We start from the raw sequence: 21,975 nt of genomic DNA on the forward strand, positions 1-21,975 counted from the left end.
TAAACTGGAGTCGAATGAATGTGATAGAACAGAGGTGAAAACACTTCCAAGTCATCCCCAAGTACATGGAGCAGTATTCCAATCACGGTTACATTTCCTGCAACTTTTGTTGCTGAATTCAATTTGTGACAGGGGTAAAGTAAATTTGCTTGGTGTCTTCATTTGAATTAGTTTTGACCTAGAATTGTAAACCAAGCAGATGCAAGGACGTTAAGGGTATTATAATTTATATAATTTAGAAATCACTTCTGTCAATGTTAGCGGGCAAACCTTTAACATGTATCTATAACATTGTCCATTATTTTAACACAGGCATAACGTATTAACACCTCCACTGAAACAGCAAAGGAATATCATACAAACGTTAAGCGCTTATCTACTAATACTGCTAACAGTCATTTTGCAGCTCCTGGCCTTTTAAAAAAAAATTCTCGGGATGTAGGAGAAGCTGGCAAGGCTGGCAATTATTGCCCATCCCTAGTTGCCTTGTGAAGGCGGTGGTGGACCTTCTTGAACTGCTAGTGGTTTGCTGGAACAAGTGACTTGTTAAGCCACTTCAGAGGGCAGTTAAGAGTCAAGCACGTTGGTATGGCACTGGTGTCACATATAGGCCAGACTGGGTAAGGACAGCAGGTTTCTTTCTTTCATTTTTTCATTAGTGAACCAGTTGGGTTTTTACAATAACTGACAGCTTCATGGTTGTTTATTTCTAGATTTAAAAAAAACTGAATTCAAATTCTCAAACTGCCATGGAGTGATCTGAACTCACGTTCTCTAGGTCATTAGGCTTCTGGATTACTAGCCCAGTAACATAACTACTACATTACCGTACCCTTTAGTGAAATGTAGTTTCCTTGGCCCAATGAGGAAGGAGGCATTGCTGGATCTGGTTCTGGGGAATGAGTTGGGTCAAGTGCAGTAAGTGTCAGTGGGGGAACAGTGATCATAGTATAAGGTTTAGATTAGTTATAGAAAAGGACAAGGAGTAATCTAGAGTAAAATTGGAGGAGGGCCAATTTCAGTGGGTTGAGAATGGATCTGGCCCGGGTAAATTGGAATCAAAGATTGGCAGGCAAAACTGTAATCGAACAATGGCGGCCTTTAAAGAGGAGATGGTTCAGGTACAGTCTAGGTACATTCTCACGAGGGGGAAAGGTAGGGTAACCAAAGCCAGAGCTCCTTAGATGACGAAAGAGATAGCGAGTAAGATGAAGCTGAAAAAGAGGGCGTATTTCAGATGTCAGGTTGACAATACAAAAGAGATCCAGGCTGAATATGGAAAGTACAGGAAGTGAAAAAGGAAATAAGAGGAGCAAAGAAAGAGTACAAGACTAGATTGGCAGCTAACATAAAAGAGAATCCAAAAGTCTTCTATAGGCATATAAATAGTAAATGGGTAAGAGGAGGGGTGGGGCCGATTAGAGACCAAAAAGGAGATCTACGCATGGAGGCAAAAGGCATGGCTGAGGTACTAAATGAGTACTTTGCATCTGTCTTTACTAAGGAAGAAGATGCTGCCAAAGTCACAATAAAAGCAGAGGTAGTTGAGATACTGGATAGGCTAAAAATTGATAAAGAGGAGTACTAAAAAGGCTGGGCTGTACTTAAAGTAGATAAGTCACCTGGTCCTAATGGGATGCATTCAAGGTTGCAGAGGGAAGTAAGAGTGGAAATTGCAGAGGTACTGGCCATAATCTTCCAATCCTCCTTCGATATGGGGGTGGTGCCAGAGCACTGGAGAATTGCAAATGTTACACCCTTTTTTGAGCAAGGGTGTAAGGATAAACCCAGCAACTGCAGACCAGTCAGTTTAATCTTGACGGTGGGGAAGCTTTTAGAAACGATAATCCGGGGCAAAATTAAGTCACTTGGACAAGTGTGGATTAATAAAAGAAAGTCAGCACGGATTTGTTAAAGGCAAATCGTGTTTAACTAACTTGATTGAGTTTTTTGATGAGACAATATTAGTGGTGAACGATTGTTTTTCGGACTGGAGGAAGGTATACAGTGGTGTTCCCCAGGGGTCGGTACTAGGTTTTTTGATATATATTAATGACTTGGACTTGGTTGCACAGGGTGCAATTTCAAAATTTGCAGATGGCACAAAACTTCAAGAGGACATAGACAGGCTGGTGGAATGGGCGGACACATGGCAGATGAAATTGAACGCAGTGAAGTACGAAGTGATACATTTTGGGAGGAAGAATGAGAAGAGGTAATATAAACTAAATTGTACAATTCTAAAGATGGTGCAGGAACAGAGACACCTGGAGGTATATGTGCACAAATCTTTGAAGGTGGCAGGACAGATTGAGAAAGCAGTTAAAAAAGTATACAGGATCCTAGGCTTTATAAACACCGTTCACCTGAGGAAGGAGGAAGCCTCCGAAAGCTTGTGAAATTTAAAATAAATTTGTTGGACTATAACTTGGTGTTGTAAAATTGTTTACAATTTATAAACAGGCATACAGTACAAAAGCAAGGAAGTTATGTTGAACCTTTATAAAACACTGCTTCGGCCACAACTGGAGTATTCTATCCAATTCCGGGCACCGCACTTTAGGAAGGATTTGAAGACCTTAGAGAGGATGTGGAAAATATTTACTAGGATGGTTCCAGGGATGGGGGACTTCAGTTACGTGGACAGACTGGAGAAGCTGGGGTCATTCTCCTTAGAGCAGAGAAGGTTGAGAGGAGATTTGATCGAAGTATTCAAAATCATGAAGGGTTTTGATAAAGTAAATTAAGAGAAACTGTTCTCATTTGTGGAAGGGTCAAGAACCAGAAGACACAGATTTAAGGTGATTGGCAAAAGAACCAAAAGTGACATAAGGAAAAACTTTTTTACACAGCAAGTCGTCGCTGGGTCAAAGTCCTGGAACTCTCTACCTAACAGCACTGTGGGAGAGCCTTCACCACATGCACTGCAGCGGTTCAAGAAGACGGCTCACCACCAAGGGCAATTAGGTATGGGCAATAAATGCTGGCCTTGCCAGCGACGCCCACATTCCACGAACGTAGTTATGATCTGGAATGCGCTGCCTTAAAGGGTGGTGGAAGTAGATTCAATTGTGGCTTTCAAAAAGTAATTGGATAAACACTTGAAGGGAAAAAATTTGCAGGGCTATGGGAAAAAAGCAGGGGAATGGGACTAACTGGATTGCTCTTACACAGAGCCGGGATGGACTCGATGGGCTGAATGGCCTCCTTCTGTGCTGTAACCATTCTATGATTCTCGTTTACTTGAGCTAAATAGATCAAAGTTAGATGGAACTTTTAACCAGTCTTAACTTTTTTTTAAACTAACAAGTTGTCTAAATTGGTGGATTTCTTTGGAGATTTTCTTTTTTATTATTTCAGATTTCCTTTGTTTGCAGGGAGATAAAGTTCTTCCATGATCCTCCATACAATATTCCTCAATTATAAGTATTAAAAATGTTTGTTTTGTCAAGTTTGAGAGAACGTGCTAGTTCCTACAATAAACAATGTGCTTTTAAACAAATGCCAGTTTTCCATTACTTTCGCACTGATTTCAGTTAAATACAAAGTCTGTTGTTTTATTTAGAATATTGTGCCACATGACATCCCTTTATGAAACACATGCATGATTTCCAGAAAAGGTTGCTGTTCCTTTAATGCAATGTCTATCCACTTCTGCTTATAGTTTGGTAAGTGTGCCTTTTTGTTACGCAGCAAGTGTTTAAAGAAGTGGGATTTGCAAAGATCCCTTTCTACAGAAGCAAATTTGACTTGACATATTGAACTGGTGAGTTCTACAGTAGTAGCAGTGCTCCAATTTTAAAAGATTAGTGGATGTCTTTTGGGACTGCTCTTCATAAATTGGAGTCTAAGATGTTTTATAAAGACATTATACCACATAACACACAATGTATTATTCTGATGCTGAGGTAAAGTTGTGTATAATCGGCTGTCCTTTTAAGGCCACAAGTTCTAATCGCTGTAAATAGGCATATCCTTAAGTCAGTAAAAGGCTAATTCCCCTTATGCACATCCTGATGTCAATTACAGGGTAATTCCTTAGGCACATCCTAGGGTCGATTACATGGTAATTATTTCTCTGTAGATGAAGAGGTGCTTGTAAATTCCTGGCTCCTTCCAAAACTCAGAATAATTAGCAGGATCGTTTCAAAATTATCTTGCAACTCTAACAAGTGTGACAGTTTGAAGTGTAACAGACAAAATATGCACTAGACACAAGTCAGCAGATCCCACATAACATTGCACATGAGGAGTTGGTGGATATAACAACAGTGGTGATATGTCATGTGATCTCCAGGCAACCGATTTACAGTGACTGAATAAGTGTTGTTATATCTTTATCACATGGTATTCAGTGATTTTTACCAGTGTTTTTGGGGCTCAAATTCAATGAGTCTGGTCATTTGGCTTTGCCAGTACTCGGTGTTATCTTGGGATTTAGCAGCACGGGAAGGGGAGGCATCCTGAGCATTGATAGTACTGAGGGAGTGATTCTGGGTGTGGCAGCACTGGAGAACACATTACGGTGTTTGGCAGTATTTCGGTGGGAGAAACTGGGGTTGGCAGAATGGATAATGGAACACTGGGACTGGTAGCATTGCAGTGGGTGTGCTCAGATTTTGTAGCACTTAGGGGGAGAGGGTCCTGGGAATAATGATTTAGCTACATGGTGGGGAGGGTCTTAAGTTTTGCAACACTTAGGGGTTTTAACTTCAATAGTACTGTGATGGCAACCCTGGGTTTAGCAGCATTGATGGGGGGGCTCCTGGAGTTCGGTTGCACTGAGGAGGGGGAGCCTAGGGCTCAACAGGATGGGGGGAGGGGGAAAGAATGGGATTTGTTAGAGCTAAGGTAGGGTATGAAATATGGGTCCTGGTTGCACTGGTAGTGGAGGGAATTGAAAATAAGTTGGTAAGAGATCTCCCCAAATACGCTCAAGTAAGTGTCTTTCGATTGGTTCCTCGAAAATAAATAAACTGAAGGTTTTAGGCACTAATGGTAAATATGTGGCTGTCTTAATAAACATAAGTTGAGTATATAAACAACTCTCATACATAAATCACTTTTCATGTAAAAATTACCACACAGAACATATATAACATTGTGACCTAGAAATTCGATGATGCTGTCCCCGTTTTTACAGGTGTAAAACGGGTGTCAAAGCATCCAATATGGTGGTCCAGCCTAACCAGCGCTCCTGAAAGAGACTGCTGCAGGTCGCCATCAAGAAGATAAGTTTTTTAAAAAGTACTTATCGGAATGTGGAGCCGGGAGGTGCAGTGTGCTCGTCCTGGCTGCACATTAAAACCCCAGGTGCTGCCGGCCACGGCTCGACTCCACCCCACCCCGATTGCCAGCTCGACCCCACCCCACCCCCTCATGATCGCCCCCCTCCTGATAGCCCCTCTCTCCCTTTGCCAACATCCTGATCGTCCCTCCCTCCCTCTTCTGGACGTCCACTCCTTTCTCCCAAGACCTACCCGACCTACAGGCGACGCAGTGGTCCCAAATTCAAATGTTCTTTGCCGGCGAGCTGGGGACACACAGCAGGAATCCGCAGCTTGCTGGTTTGATGTAAATGAGGCCTGAGGCTCAATATTGGGTGGACCTTGGGCCTACCTGTTCTGGCGCAGGGATCGTTTCAATTTTTAGACCCATATTTTATGTTGTTTTCAGGTGAGTACTGTGGTATGGAAGTGCAGGCAGGGTGCATGTGTCCATTGAAAAAATTTGGAAAGAAGTATCCAAGATTTCACTGCCCAGAGATAGTAGCCTGGATTTTCTGCTTCCAGAGTAAGAGACTGAGCCAAGCTGACACCACACTTTTCTATGAAAAATAAAGTCTGCATGCATAACAACTTTAGTGCCATTGTTATGGCCAATGATCTGCAGGAAAGCAGAACTAAGTACCAATGATATCAATGAAGATAACAGAAAAAATAGGGAGTGTGGTTGACTGTAAAGAGACCCTGTAAATGATTTTAGGAGAATGTAGGCAGGTTAATAGATTGGGCAGATAGATGTCAGATGAAATGTGTAGTGATAAATCTTTGCAGGAAGGATGAGAGGAAATATACATTAACTAGTAAATCTTTAAAAGGAGAACAGCAGAGATATTTAGTGGTTCAGATACACAAATCTTTAAAAGTGGGAGGACAAGTTGATAAAGTTGTAAAAAAAAGCATATGGGATGTTAGATTTTGTAAATAGTTGCCCGAAGTACAAAAGTAAAGAGTAATATTAATCCAATAAAAATCATTGGTGGGGCACCGTTTGAATATTGGGGGCAATTTTCGAGTTTCACGTAAATTGGGCAGCTGACGGGCAGAACAACTGTTATGCCCACCCGGTGATGTCGCTGGGAGGCCTGATCCACTTTGGGTTTCATTTTAATATTCAGGACGAGTTGCCAGTGCTACTCACACTCCCTATAGGAGCTCGCTCCTTGGGAAGATGGGAAATTCAGTGCGGCTGTTGCTATTTAAAGGCAGCCGTCACTTCTTAAGTAAAACTCTTTTTTCAACAGGCTGCAACCAGAGCTCCCAGGTTTGCGGATGGAGATGCTCATAGAATAAGTCAGCAGTCGGAAGACAGGGTTAATTAGCAATCTCATAGTGAGGGATCCTCTGGTCCAGAGTGATCATAACACGATAGAATTTCATATTGGGCTCGAGAGTAACGTACTGAAGTCCGAAACTAGAGTCTTAAAATTCAACAAAGCCAAGTACTTAGGTATGAGGGCGAATGGGCTAAGGTTGATTGGGAAATTAGATTAAAAGATATGACGGTAGATAAGCAATAGTGAACATTTAAAGAAATATTTCATAATTCTCAATGAATATACATTCCATTGAGGAATAAAATCTCAATGGGAAAAGTGATCCATCTGTGGCTAACTAAAGAAGTTAAGGATAGTATTAGATTAAAAGAGGCTTATAATGTTGCCAAGAAGAGTAGTAAGCCCAAGGATTGGGAGAGTTTTAGAGACCAGCAAAGGATGAGCAAAAAAATTGATAAAGAGGGAGAAAATAGAATGAGAGTAAACTAGTAAGAAATATAAACAGATTGTAAGAGCTTCTACAAGTATGTAAAAAGGAAGAGATTAGTGAAAGTAAACTTGAGTCCCTTAGAGGCTGAGACAGGAGAAATTATAATGGGGAATAAGAAAATGGCAGAGATGCTAAACAAATATTTTGTATCTGTCTTCACAGTAGAAGACACAAAAAACATACCAGAAATAGTGGGGAACCAAGGGTCTAATGAGAGTGAGGAACTTAAAATAATTAAGATTAGTAAAGAAAAAGTATTGGAGAAATTAATGGGACAAAAAGCCAACAAATCGCCTGGACCTGATGGCCTACATCCTAGGGTTCTAAAAAAGGTGGCTGTGGAGATAGTGGATACATTGGTTGTGATCTTCCAAAATTCCCTAGGTTCTGGAACAGTCCCAGTAGATTGGATGGTGGGAAATGTAATACCGCTATTCAAGAAAAGGAGGGAGAGAATACAGGGAACTACAGGCCAGTTAGCCTGACATCAGTAGTCGGGAAAATGCTGGAATCTATTATTAAGGACATGGTAACGGGGCACTTGGAAAAATCATAATATGATTAGGCAGAGTCAACATGGTTTTATGAAAGGGAAATCGTGTTTGACAAATCTATTAGAGTTTTTTGAGGATGTAACTAGCAGGGTAGATAAAGGGGAACCAGTGGATCTAGTATATTTTGATTTTCAAAAGGCATTCAATAAAGTGCCACATAAAAGGTTGTTACACAAGATAAGGGCTCATGGGGTTAGGGATAATATATTAGCATGGATTGAGGATTGGGTAACGGACAGAAAACAGAATAGGAATAAATGGGTCATTTTCAGGTTGGCAGGCTGTAGCTAGTGGGGTGCCACAAGGATCAGTGCTTGGGCCTCAGCTATTTACAATCTATATCAATGACTTAGATGAAGGGACCGAGTGTAATATATCCAAGTTTGTTGATTATACAAAGCTAGGTGGGAAAGTAAGCTGTGAGGAGGACACAAAGAGGCTGCAAAAGGATATAGACAGGTTAAGTGAGTGGGCAAGAAGGTGGCAGATGGAGTATAATGTGGGGAAATGTGAGGTTATTCACTTTGGTAGGAAGAATATGAAAACAGAATATTTTTTAAATGATGAGAAACTATTAAATGTTGGTGTTCAGAAGGATTTGGGTGTCCTTGTACACGAAACACAAAAAGTTAACATGCAGGTTCAGCAAACAATTAGGAAGGCAAATGGTATGTTGGCCTTTATTGCAAGGAGGTTGGAGTACAAGAGTAAGGAAGTCTTGCTGCAATTGTACAGGACTTTGGTGAGACCACATCTGGAGTATTGTGTACAGTTTTGGTCTCCTTACCTAAGGAAGGATATACTTGCCTTGGAAGCAGTGCAACAAAGGTTCACTAGATTGATTCCTGGGATGAGAGGGTTGTCCTATGAGGAGAGATTGAGTAGAATGGGCCTATATTCTCTGGAGTTTAGAAGAATGAGAGGTGATCTCATTGAAACATATAAGATTCTGCGAGGGCTTGACAAGGTAGATGCTGAGAGGCTGTTTCCCTGGCTGGAGAGTCTAGAACTAGGGAGCATAGTCTCAAGGTAAGGGGTCGACCATTTAGGACTGAGAGGTGGGGTTACTTCCTCATTCAGAGGGTTGTGAATCTTTGGAATTCTCTACCCCAGAGGGCTGTGGATGCTCAGTCGTTGAGTATATTCAAGGCTGAGATCGATAGATTTTTGGACTCTAGGGGAATCAAGGGATCTAGGGATTGGCGGGTAAGTGGAGCTGAGGTCGAAGATCAGCCATGATCTTACTGAACGGTGGAGCAGGCTCGAGGGGCCATGTGGCGTACTCATGCTCCTATTTCTTATGTTCTTAAGTAGGTCCTCTTCCCCAGTGGTGGACATGGGTGACCAAGTAATTTGTGTAGCTACACTGGAAAGAGGTGGCTTTTTTTTAAAATTCGTTCATGGATGTGGGTGTCACTGGCAAGGCCAGGATTTATTGCCCATCCCTAATAGCCCTTGAGAAGGTGGTGGTGAGCCGCCTTCTTGAACCACTGCAGTCCATGTGGTGACCACGTAAATGCCACAAGCATTGCTTCAAGGACCTGGCAACAATGCAGGAAAAAATGTAATGACCTCACCAGAGCTGTTAAGGTAAGACTCCCATTCACATTTCGCTTACTCTCTGCACAATCCTGCACCACTTTACTTTAGCCCCAGCACTACCAATCTTTCACTCTCTTGCTTCCCAATGACAACAGGACACTTCATTGCACCTACCTCTGGTTGCAATTGCACACTTAGGACCTGCTACTGCCCTCACAACTACTACTCACTCTTCTGTTGCTTCTTCCTCTCAGCATGCACACTATGTAAAGCTGCCTCTCACATCTTCACAACTTTCCAACAGGGCACACACACTAATCCACTCTTCTTGCAGGACACACTAGCATAACGTGGGAAGTGACATGATCAAGAAGAGGGCTGGCATTAATGCAAGTGCTAGCATCAATGGAGGAGACAGCCATTAACATCATTGACAGAGGGTGGGAACACAGCATGGCAGATAGCGAGGCTGGGGGACAAGTACAGCAGGGTGTTTGACTATCTTCCCTTTCTTCTCTCCTTACATTGAATTCGCTCCCTCATACATTCTGCATGACAATCTGGTGGTTCATAGTGCTGCCACTCATCTGCTTCTGCTTACCCTTGCCACTACGTGCTAACTATTGTCCCTCTCCCCTTTTTTCAGGTCCATCAAAAGTATGAGGAAAAGAACCCTGCCAAAGACGCATCATTACTCCCTCTGACTTTAACAAGCACCAGCTCAGAAATTGGCACCACGGATACTGTAGATAGTGAGTTAGAAGGGTCTGCACTTGCTGAATCACTAAACATAAGTGAGCAGGAGCAAGTGCAAGTGGAGAGAATGGTGCAGGAAACAGCTGACTTAGTTGTGCTGCAGAGGACACAGATGAAGACTTCAGCGGCCCAATCTTTAAATGAAGGATGATTTCTGTGCACCAACTACTCAAAGCATTCGAATGCTGGCTAGGGAGCATCTGCAGTATGCAACCAATTTGTGTGGGTCTGTTGCATGGCATCAACACTCTGCTGTCATCCATGGAGCATGTGGTCACCTCAATAAATGGGGCAGCTGGGCCATCCGTGCAGGAATCTGTAGAACCAGTTATAGAATATCTCAGGCATACTCATATTGGTGCCATGCAGCTCTGGGCTCCACCATCTCCTTTGCCTTGGACAGGCTGGATGACTGAAGCCCCTTTCGTTACAATCAGATCACAGACCTCCTACAGCCTGCTCTCCCACAGATCAGTAGGAGTAGTGTGCCGCAGGCCCAGGGGAGTAGTGGTGGCACAATGGTAGTGGCACATGTTGGTCTTTCTCACAATAATGATACGCCTGCTTCCCCACCACCCCCTCAAATAATGCCTGCACTAGTGCCAGAAAGCCAGTTGGACCAGACTGCTCCAGCAGCCACCAAAATGTTGCAGTCTGCATTTGGGCTCTCTCAGGCTGAAGCTAAACTTGCAGTGGAAATCTGGAGTCACAGCATACCTCCAGTGCAAAGTGAGACTCCCGGCTGGTGATAGTTTCACACTACTTTGATTTAACATTATATGGAGTGTAAATATAGTGCAGTGTCAAACTTGTTTTATAAAATGTTAAAAAAGGATCTGCTAGATGTCCTGGCCAATTTTTAAATCTATCTTATGTCAATTTGGATATTTAAAACATGTATCATTTAAAGCAGAAGAGGAAGGTATTGTTGGAATCGTTTGAATCTTGCATCTGTCCATTTACATCAAGCACTTTTTAAAGTGTTAGCTAGTTCTCTAATTTCCTCAAAGTGGTTGTTTTATGTACCAAAAAGGGCACTTGTTATGGGAGTCATTAAGAGGAGCTGAGATATTTCAATATTTCACTATCTGTAATACACCACACAACTTATACAGGTACTTTCAAAAGATCCAAAAGGAGCAATGGACAGCGAATAGTTTTCTAGTTGTTTCCCCATAGGGATTTTTTTTTATGCAGCCTCCACTTACCTCCACCCACCTCATCTTCTGGGTCAGCAATCTTCCTGCCTTATCCTCCTACTCAAAATATTTAGCATTAACCTGGTATAATACAAATTCCAATTTTGTGCTAATGAGAGTATTAAGTTTAAATCTTTTCTGCCTCAGTGACCACAGGAAGTTAGGAGCCATTTTTTTTAGCCCTGAATATCTCCAGGGATCTCAACGTAGCTTCAAAGATGATGATAACCGAGCTGTTCTCTTTTTCTAGTGTGAATACTATAAAATAATATTCCTTCAAAACATAATTAGCTTTGACACCACATTTATGTATTTCTTGGCCACAATGTTGTTCAGTCTCTTTTTCCAGGGTCTGAAAGTGGCCTCCAGGAGGATTCTATTTATTCGCTTGCCAGTAGCTACAACAGGATCAATCCATGCAATGGTACAGTTTGATAGAATTACAATGCTAACTTCCAACGGTAGTATTCAAAAGTAAACAATTTTGATCTGTATAGAAGATGTGTAACCATGTGAATAAAGGATTTCCTGTTATATTTAGGAAACAGCCAGAGAATCATCATTATGGATCCTATTCCATTGTGTGTAGATAATACATTTACCTCCATCCCCGGCTATCTCTCTCTTACTTCTCTGATTCATGAAGGATGACCCTTCAGCAGTGGCTTTGGTCACACCAGGCCCATCATCTGATACTATGCAGGTGAAGTATGAATTGCCAAGCATTACTTCTGACTACCCTAATAATTTGTACTTTATTGTTTGCTTCTAAATGTCCATGACAGATAATGTTTAAATGCCTCTTATCTTGCTTCTTGTTGATGGTGGAATATGATGAAATGCTACAGAAGCATTGTGAAGGTAGACAACAATAATTTGCATTTATATAGCACCCTTAACGTTGTTAAGGCACTTCACAGGGGCGATTATCAAACAAAATTTGACACCAAGCCACATAAGAACATAATAGGAGCAGGAGTTGGCCAAAAGGCCCCTCGAGCCTGCTCCACCATTCAATAAGATCATGGCTGATCTTCTACCTCAACACCACTTTGCCGCCCCATCCCCATATCCCTTGATTCCTCTAGTGTCCAAATATCCATCAATCTCAGTCTTGAGTACACTCAACGACTGAGCATCCACAGCCTCTGGGGTAGAGAATTCCAAAGATGAGGTAGAGAGTAAGATGGAGCGGAAAAAGGGGGCTTATGACAGATGTCAGGTTGATAATACAAGTGAGAACCAGGCTGTATATAGAAACTACAGAGGAGAAGTGAAAAAGGAAATAAGACAGGCAAAGAGAGGCTATGGGCTCAATTTTAAAACCAAGCCGGGAAGGGAGTCAGGGGGGCCAAATTGAGGTCGGGAAACACATTAGGAAGGATTTCCCGGACGTCCTTACGATTTTGACGTAAGGACATCTTTTATTTTTTTTGTCAGTTTGCCGTCCGACTGACTGGCCTGTCTGACAGGCTGGTCTAAGTTGGATGGGAGACCAGAGAGGGAGAGGACGTCTTCAGGTAAGTCTGCAGGTGAGTCTTTGTTTGTATGGATGAGGGGTGGGGGGGGCATGGGTGGGCACGGGGGCATAGGTTGGCACGGGGGATGGGATCGGGGGTCAGTCACGGGGAGGGGGAGTGTGTCGGGACTGGGGGTCATCGCGGGTGTCTGCGATCGTTGAGGGAGAAGATCGAGGGTCAGGGGTCGAGGGGGAGGATCGGGTCGGGGGTGCGCGGTCGGAGGTCCGCGATCGTCGGGGGGTCAGTGCAGGTAGGCTTGTTGGGCCTGGGGGAAGCACTCCTGCTCCTCCAAGCCCACAAGCTGCGCCTTCCCAGGCATCTACCTGTTAATCTCGGGCCTTCTCGTCTCCTTTTGCAAGGCGTAAAAAAGAAGGCCCAGGAATCCCGGATCCCCCGGGGTTGAAATCTGGAATTTGAGAAAAATGGAAGCCTAACGCCTCCTCGAAAGGTTTTAAGGCCCGACCCGCTTCCAGGGATCAGGTTGGTGGCTCGCCCCTCTTCCTGCCCCAGTGAAGACCGGAAATGGGTGGGTTGGGGGCAGGTCTGAAATGTGGCAATTTTCAATGCCTCCCCGCCCCCAACCCACCCGTTTTTTGAAAATTGAGCCCTATGTGAATAGACTGGTGGCTAACGTAAAATGAAATCCAAAAGTCTTCTATAGGCATATAAATAGTAAACGGGTAGTAAGAGGAGGGGTGGTGCCAATTAGGGACCAAAAAGGATATCTACGCTTGAATGCAGAGGGCATGGCTGAGGTACTAAATGAATATTTGGCATCTGTCCTTATCAAGGAAGAAGATGCTGCCAAAGTCACAGTAAAAGAGGTTGTTGAGATACTGGATGGGCTAAAAATTGATAGAGGTGGTACTAGAAAGGCTAGCTGTACTTAAAGTAGATAAGTCACCTGGTCCGGTAAGGATGCATCCTAGGTTGCTGAGGGATACATTAGGACATAAAGAGATAGCAACACAGGTGACCAAAAGTTTGCTCAAAGAAGTAGGTTTTAAGGAGCATCTTAAAGTAGGATAGAGAGGTTTAGGGTGGGAGTTCCAGAGTTTAGGGCCTAGGCAGCTGAATGTGCGGCCACCAACAGTGGGGCGATGGAATTTGGGGATGCACAAGAGGCCAGAATTGGAGGAAAGCACAGGGGTGAAGGGTGAATGGGATTTGGTGAGAGTTAGGATAAGGGCAGCATAGTTTTGGATTAGCTGAAGTTTACAGAGGGTAGAAGGTGGGAGGCCGGCCAGGAAAGCAATGGAATAGTCAAGTCTGGAGATAACAAAAGCATGGATGAAGGTTTCAGCAGCAAATGGGCTGAGGCAGAGGTGGAGACGGGCGATATTACGGAGATGGAAATAGGCAGTCTGGGTGACAATGTCTGCATCCTGAGAGGCTGAAAGCTTCTTGTTTGATGTTGTGACACAACTAAATCAACAGCAGTTACCAGATACCATTTTCTTTACTTTAAGCACTCAGTCTGTACATGTGGACAATGCACACAGGGGTAGATTTTTAATTGGCTGCCCCAGCATAAAACTGATGTTGCGGTTTGACCGCCCATTATAGAAGTGGCCGAATTTTCATTTCAATTTTCAGTTGATTTCAATGGAATTGAAAAATCGGGCAGTTTCTATAACAGGTAGCCAATTCAATAAGCCAGGAGGCAAGTTGGAAATATTCCCCTACTGTGTCTGTATGCTTACAGAATGAAAGCAATACTTCACACAGGTATTGCTGTGGTTTGTCATTAACTCCATTTACATTGCAAAGTTCATATTATCGGCCAAATAAGCAAAAGAGTTCTTACTTTTTCATAATTCTGGAATTTGTTAGTTCATAATTGGCAATCTGTGTGTGAAGCCACTGATAGGTGAGTTCTCTGCTCTTTTGTAGTTTCTCTGCTGAGATAGTGTCTTGACGAATAAATTCTTCAGGAGCTGAATGAAATAACAGAATAAATTATGACTGGTATTAGGTAGATAAGTAACTGCAGGTCTCAATATATTGTGATTTTAAATTCCAAATGTTTATCTTTTAATTTGTTTATTAGAATGTACAGATCTTATGATCCGAAGCATTGCCTATGTCCTTACTTCACTCTCACTGTCGCCAAAACCCTCATCCATGCCTTTGTCATCTGAAGGATTGATTTCTCTAAAATGCTCCTTCCTGCTAGCTCCAATTCTACTCTACATAAACTCCAACTCATCCAGAACTCTGATGCTTGTATTCTGTCCTGCATACTTGACCTCGACGACTTGGCCCAGTTAAATTGTCTCCTGGTTGTCTCTAATTAGGCTCACAAATGAAGATTGGCAAATATACCGAGAGGCAATCAGTGTTCCTCGAATTGCAGCCCAATGTTGGGCATTATGCTACAACACTTCTCATTAAAAAATTATTTCACCAGTTCTGAAGAATGACTGCGATAAAAGTGCGTGGGCAGACTGCAAGCAAAATACTGGAAAAAGCAACTAAATACCGTACAGTGGAACTTCAATTATCTGCCACAATCCCTCTATTATAGTTGATAATAGAGATTCCACTGTATGTAGTTAAACAAAAACACCATCTATCATGGACACCTTTATATTAAAATGAAGCAACTGCAGTTCATTTTTAAAAGTAGAATTTTTCACATGCATAAAAAGACAAAGATAATTAAGATAGCTCCAAAACTTTTTACACAGCAGTAAATTATTCTTAATCTGTATACATTTAAAATGATACCCTGCAGAACAATGAAATGCACCAAAAAATAAATATAAGCTTTATTAGGCAGCTGATGTTGACACATTTGATGCACAGGACTTATACAGGTATGGTAGCATAGTGGTTATGTTACTGGACTGAGTTCAAATCCCGCCACGGCAGCTGGGGAATTTAAATTCAATTAAATGAAATCTAGAATTAAAAAAACTAGTATCAGTAATGGTGGCCATGAAGCTACCAGATTGTCGTAAAATTCATCTGGTTCACTAATGCCCTTAAGAGAAGGAAACCTACCGTCCTTACCCGGTCTGGCCTATATGTGACTCCAGACCCACAGCAATGTAGCTGATTCTTAACTGCTCTCTGAAATGGCCTAGCAAGCTTCTCAGTTGTACAATCTCGCTAAAAAAAAATCAAATTATGAATAAAACCAGACGGACCACTAGGCACTGGACATGACAAAGGCAAACCAAGCCCAGTCGACCCTGCAAAGTCCTCCTCACTAACATCTGGGGACTTGTGCCAAAATTGGGAGAGCTGTCCCACAGACTAGTCAAGCAACAGCCTGACATAGCCATACTCACAGTATCATACCTTTCAGCCAACTTCCCAGAGTCTTCCATCACCATTCCTGGGTATGTCCTGTCCCACCGGCAGGACAGACCCACCAGAGGTGGCGGTGCAGTGATATGCAGTCAGGAGGGAGTGGCCCTGGGAGTCCTCAACATTGATTCTGGATCCCATGAAATCTCATGGCATCAGATCAAACATGGGCATGGACACCTCCTGCTGATTACCACCTACCGTCCTCCCTCAGCTGATGAATCAGTCCTCCTCCATGTTGAGCACCACTTGGAGGAAGCAGTGAGGGTAGCAAGGGCACAGAATGTACTCTGGGTAGGGGACTTCAATGTCCATCGCCAAGAGTGGCTCGGTAGAACCACTACTGGCCGAATCCTGAAGGACACAGCTGCCAGACTGGGCCTGCAGCAGGTGGTGAGCGAACCAACACGAGGGAAAAACCTACTTGACCTCGTCCTCACCAATCTACCTATCGCAGATGCATCTGTCCATCGCAGTATTGGTAGGAGTGACCACCGCACAGTCCTTGCGGAGACGAAGTCCCATCTTTGCACTGAGAACACCATCCAATGTGTTGTGTGGCACTATCACCGTGCGAAACGGGATAGATTCAGAACAGATACAGCAGCTCAAAACTGGGCATCCATGAGGCGCTGTGGGCCATCAGCAGCAGCAGAATTGTATTCCAGCACAATCTGTAATCTCGTGGCCCAGCATATTCCTCACTCTACCATTACCAACAAGCCAGGGGATCAACCCTGGTTCAATGAGGAGTGTAGAAGAGCATGCCAGGAGCAGCACCAGGCGTACCTAAAAATGAGGTGCCAACTGGTGATAGAGCTAAGTGATTCCACAACCAATGGATCAGATCAAACCTCTGCAGTCCTGCCACATCCAGTCATGAATGGTGGTGGACAATTAAGCAACTAACAGGAGGAGGAGGCTCTGGAAACATCCCCATCCTCAATGATGGTGGAGTCCAGCACGTGAGTGCAAAAGACAAGGCTGAAGTGTTTGCAACCATCTTCAGCTAGAAGTGCCGAGTGGATGATCCATCTCGGCCTCCTCCCGATATCCCCACCATCACAGAAGCCAGGCTTCAGCCAATTCGATTCACTCCACGTGATATCAAGAAATGGCTGAGTGCACTGGATACAGCAAAGGCTATGGGCCCCGACAACATCCCAGCTGTAGTGCTGAAGACTTGTACTCCAGAACTAGCCACACCTCCAGCCAAACTGTTCCAGTACAGCTACAACACTGGCACCTACCCGACAATGTGGAAAATTGCCCAGGTATGTCCTGTCCACAAAAAGCAGGACAAATCCAATCCGGCCAATTACTGCCTCATCGGTCCACTCTCAATCATCAGCAAAGTGATGGAAGGTGTCGTCGACAGTGCTATCAAGCGGCACTTACTCACCAATAACCTGTTCACCGATGCTCAGTTTGGGTTCCGCCAGGACCACTCGGCTCCAGACCTCAATACAGCCTTGGTCCAAACATGGACAAAAGAGCTGAATTCCAGAGGTGAGTGAGAGTGACTGCCCTTGACATCAAGGCAGCATTTGACCGAGTGTGGCACCAAGGAGCCCTAGTAAAATTAAAGTCCATGGGAATCAGGGGGAAAACTCTCCAGTGGCTGGAGTCATACCTAGTACAAAGGAAGATGGTAGTGGTTGTTGGAGGCCAATCATCTCAGCCCCAGGACATTGCTGCAGGAGTTCCTCAGAGCAGTGTCCTCGGTCTAACCATCTCAGCTGCTTCATCAATGAACTTCCCTCCATCATAAGGTCAGAAATGGGGATGTTCGCTGATGATTGCAGTGTTCAGTTCCATTCGCAACCCCTCAGATAATGAAGCAGTCCGTGCCCGCATGCAGCAAGACCTGGACAACATCCAGGCTTGGACTGATAAGTGGCAAGTAACATTCGCGCCAAACAAGTGCCAGGCAATGGCCATCTCCAACAAGAGAGTGTCTAACCACCTCCCCTTGACATTCAGCGGCATTAACATTGCCGAATCCCCCACCATCAACATCCTGGGGCTCATCAGTGACCAGAAACTTAACTGGACCAGCCATATAAATAATGTGGCTATAAGAGCAGGACAGAGGCTGGGTATTCTGCAGCGAGTAACTCACCTCCTGACTCCCCAAAGCCATCCCACCATCTATAAGGCACAAGTCAGGATGTGATGGAGTACTCTCCACTTGTCTGGATGAGTGCAGCTTTAACAACACTCAAGAAGCTCGACACCATCCAGGACAAAGCAGCCCGCTTGATTGGCACCCCATCCACCACCCTAAACATTCACTCCCTTCACCACCGGCGCACTGTGGCTGCAGTGTGTACCATCCATAAGGATGCACTGCAGCAACTCGCCAAGGCTTCTTCAACAGCACCTCCCAAACCCGCGACCTCTACCACCTAGAAGGACAAGGGCAGCAGGCACATGGGAACAACACCACCTGCACGTTCCCCTCCAAGTCACACACCATCCCGACTTGGAAATATATCGCTGTTCCTTCATCGTCGCTGGGTCAAAATCCTGGAACGCCCTTCCTAACAGCACTGTGGGAGAACCTTCACCACATGGACCGCAGCGGTTCAAGAAGGCAGCTCACCGCCACCTTCTCAAGGGCAATTAAGGATGGGCAATAAATGCTGGCCCTGCCAGCAACGCCCACATCCCATGAACAAATAAAAAAAAAGAATGGATCTAAAGACACAAATCTATGATCAAAAGAGGGTGGTTTTTCAAAGATTTCACTGCCATACCAATGAATGGGGAAAAGGCAGAAATCCATATGTGAGCAAATATATTAAGATGATCTTACTCTTATCAGATTTATTCTTTAGTGAAGCTGCTTTTATTTAAACTGATACTAGTAAGAATAAACATCCTCCGCATCCCTTCAGCCCCAATGATGACTGACTCGTAGCATCTGGCATTACATGCCTTCAGTGACTGCCCCTCTCTATTTTTTCCAAGCACCTTAGTGACCCCTATTATGAAACCTGCAATCAATATATGTTCAAAATCATCAGCTATCCAGATCTTTGACACGTATACACACACACAACAGTGAATCTGAATAAATTGTTTGCAATTCTCACTCAACAGTTCAGAATTAAGTCATTGGCAGTAGTACTCCAGGTTCCTCTCTTCTAAACTCAAATCTTCCCTGCTAAATGCAAACACAAGTGGCAGAAAACCATATAATTAACTGAAAGTTAGCCAGACAAACAGTTGACTGAAAGGAAGTCTTGTCATAAAGCTTTGGTTTTATTTTCTTCCTATGCTGTGCACTTTGGATCACAAAATGCATTATTCTTGTCAGATTAGCAGTAAGGCCCTACTCATTTTTCAGCAGACTACTGGATTAGTGAACTGAAGAGTATGTAGAAATAGTATACACAGCTAACAGATTCCTACACCAGGAATATTTGTGCATGTAGTCTTATTATGCAGATCTCTCAGTGATCTTGTACAATCGGAGGTCACTATCTCTGTAGCAGAAACAATGTCGTGATATTAAAGAATGAAGTCATTCAGAGCTATGTTAGTGACAGTCATTGAGGTCAGGACCATCTGCCATTAATTTTCTCAAAAAGGAGAATAATAGACACTCTATGCATTGCTTAGAAATTCCCTACTGAATAAACAAGACAAGGTCATCTGCAGGTTAAATTTTGTCCAAGACATTTTCAAATATTTGTGAAGAGCACCATTACTTATTCTAATAGACATGCTTCTATGGTTTTTATCTGAGATCTTTATGCGTCTATAAATATAAAGAAATAGCTTGAATAAACATTAGGGGCATGGTGATTAACTAGCAGCCGGGCCTCAACAAAGACCTTTTCGAGTTGAAGATTCACTCCCCCAAAAAAATGATTTAGTAAAAAATATTTTAACAATTACTGGGTTATCACCTGTGAAAGATGTCCCAGAGGATTTGAAAGCTTCATGTGGCACATTAGCAATTGTTCGAATAACGACAGTGGGTCCCAGGGAGCAAAGGCTGCCTTTTGATTATTCCAAAATTTCATTGCTTATGTTCAACCTGGCACCAGTAGGAATAATAATGTCTATTTATTATTTAAGCAATTAGATACATTGCATGAGCAATGCAACTTGCAAGAACTTCTTTGCTTTTGGTTTGTTAAAAACATCTTGATGAACTCGCTTGGTTAAAGAATATTCCAAATTACTAGTATAAAATATTAAGTTCCACTATCAAGACAAAAACAATATTTATCAAATGAATTCTACCAGCTACTGCTTAAACCACAATTAAAAAGTTACAAAAACATTTCATTCCAATTTTCACAGTGCAACATTTAACATATGGAGGGGATGCTAGAAGATGGCCCAGGATTGCTGGTTTGCAGTTAAGTCTTTTCTGATTTGTACAAAGGTAATAAAGTTACTGAGGTAAAATAAATTCCATTTATTTACAACAATTTAAAGTTAGTATGCCTGAGCTTTTGGTAATCCGTGGATTTTGCTAGCCTCTTATTTTAGCTATTCTGATCGACTCTGATGTTTGGCATATTTGCGTAACTAAAACAGGAAATCTAGCTCTGATCTGAGGCCATCAAAACACCTGCAGGCATATTCCATGTTTATTTTTAACAAAACTTAGAAAAGAGTCTAAACATTCTGGCACCTCACTGGCAAGTGCAGCACAAAACTTGCTAAAATTAACAGTTTTCAATGCAGATCAAAACCTCATGATGCAAAGGGAAAAAGCTGTAGGGCAAAAGTGGACACAGGCAGGTATTTATGCTTTCAGTTATAAAGTAATACTAACTGCTTTTAAACCCAGATATAGATATGAGCAAAATTCTTTCAGGTAGCATTACAATATTTTGCTCTGTTTTTTCCTTAATGTGAGAATTACTGTATTTCAGAATTGTAACTGTCCATGAATAACAAACGCATGCAACAGATGCAATTAAGGTTTTTTTCCCTGAGATAATTAATTACAGTGGATAACTCTTTATACAATAACATGAAACTGAATTACCCAGAATTATCTGAAGGATGTTACCCCCAGCTAAGTTCTTCAATCAGCATGCTACCTTCAGTTCCTCGACAAAGAACAAGCAGAGAATTATAGCTAGTCAATAATAGTTTCTGTTGCTGTTTGAGTCACTACCTTGCTCTTCTACTCCTTCACAGCTTCCAACAGTATATATTCACAGTAGCAGAGAACTTTGCTGACAAGCTGAAGAGGGTGACTCGTTCGTGCATCACCCTGTATTGGAGGATGTTCTCTCAGACCTGAATGCCCTCACCAGGAATTCCAGGGTCACTATCGAAATCATAATGGCAGTGAGCTCTTGGCATGAAATATGCCTGCCACTGGGAGCTCGCTGTTTGGGTAGTGGGAATTCTGGTGCTGTTACAGGGTTTATCGACATGCAACAGCAGCTAAAGGTGGTGGGTATATTTTAAATATTATTTGATGCAATTAAAAATACCAAAATTCTTGGCCCAAAAATTATCAAAATAAAATAGGGTCAAAGTTAAATACCCAAAAATAGCCTCAACTGAAATGCAATCGTCAATTGCAGGTTTGAATTTCACAATGAAAATATCTGGGGGCTCCCATTAAATGCTGACTTCTCTGAGCACAAAACGTTCTAGTCTACAATACCTTTTTAAAATGGCCAAAATTCCTGCATGAATCGTGGTAAATTGTCCATTGTTTAGTTTGCATATTTAAGTGAAACTCTTGCCTGTTTACAGGGAGAGCTTCTTGTTCCGAAGTCCCACCCGACTGGAAACTAGCATAATAGAACCGGTTGTAACCCACAGGGCATGTGGGGGGTTAAAATAATGGCAGAATACTTACCTGCCCATTCACGCCACATTCCCACCCGCCATCAATTTAACTCCTGGGTTTCAGGTGTCGGAGGCATTTGCCGCTGGCAGGCGAGGGCCTCATAAATATGCAAAAATCAGGGTCGTATGATTCAAATAGGACCCTGATGTGATTTTAACTCGCAGTCGTGCGAGTCTCAACCAATGCCAGAGCTGCCAGAAAAAC

General features: G+C 43.0%; 1 protein-coding gene across 3 annotated transcripts in view; it reads right to left on the bottom strand.

The window, feature by feature from the left end:
• lrriq1 (leucine-rich repeats and IQ motif containing 1) overlaps positions 1-21,975 on the bottom strand; it is a 175,983-nt gene that overhangs the window by 16,111 nt on the left and 137,897 nt on the right. For all 3 annotated transcript variants that reach the window (XM_067999455.1, XM_067999454.1, XM_067999456.1), the window contains one exon: positions 14,428-14,557. In XM_067999455.1, the coding sequence (XP_067855556.1) occupies positions 14,428-14,557 (130 nt within the window). The remainder of the gene's footprint in view (positions 1-14,427; positions 14,558-21,975) is intronic.

Source organism: Heptranchias perlo, chromosome 18 (genome assembly GCF_035084215.1).
Source record: "Heptranchias perlo isolate sHepPer1 chromosome 18, sHepPer1.hap1, whole genome shotgun sequence".
Classification (NCBI taxonomy): Eukaryota; Metazoa; Chordata; class Chondrichthyes; order Hexanchiformes; family Hexanchidae; genus Heptranchias; species Heptranchias perlo.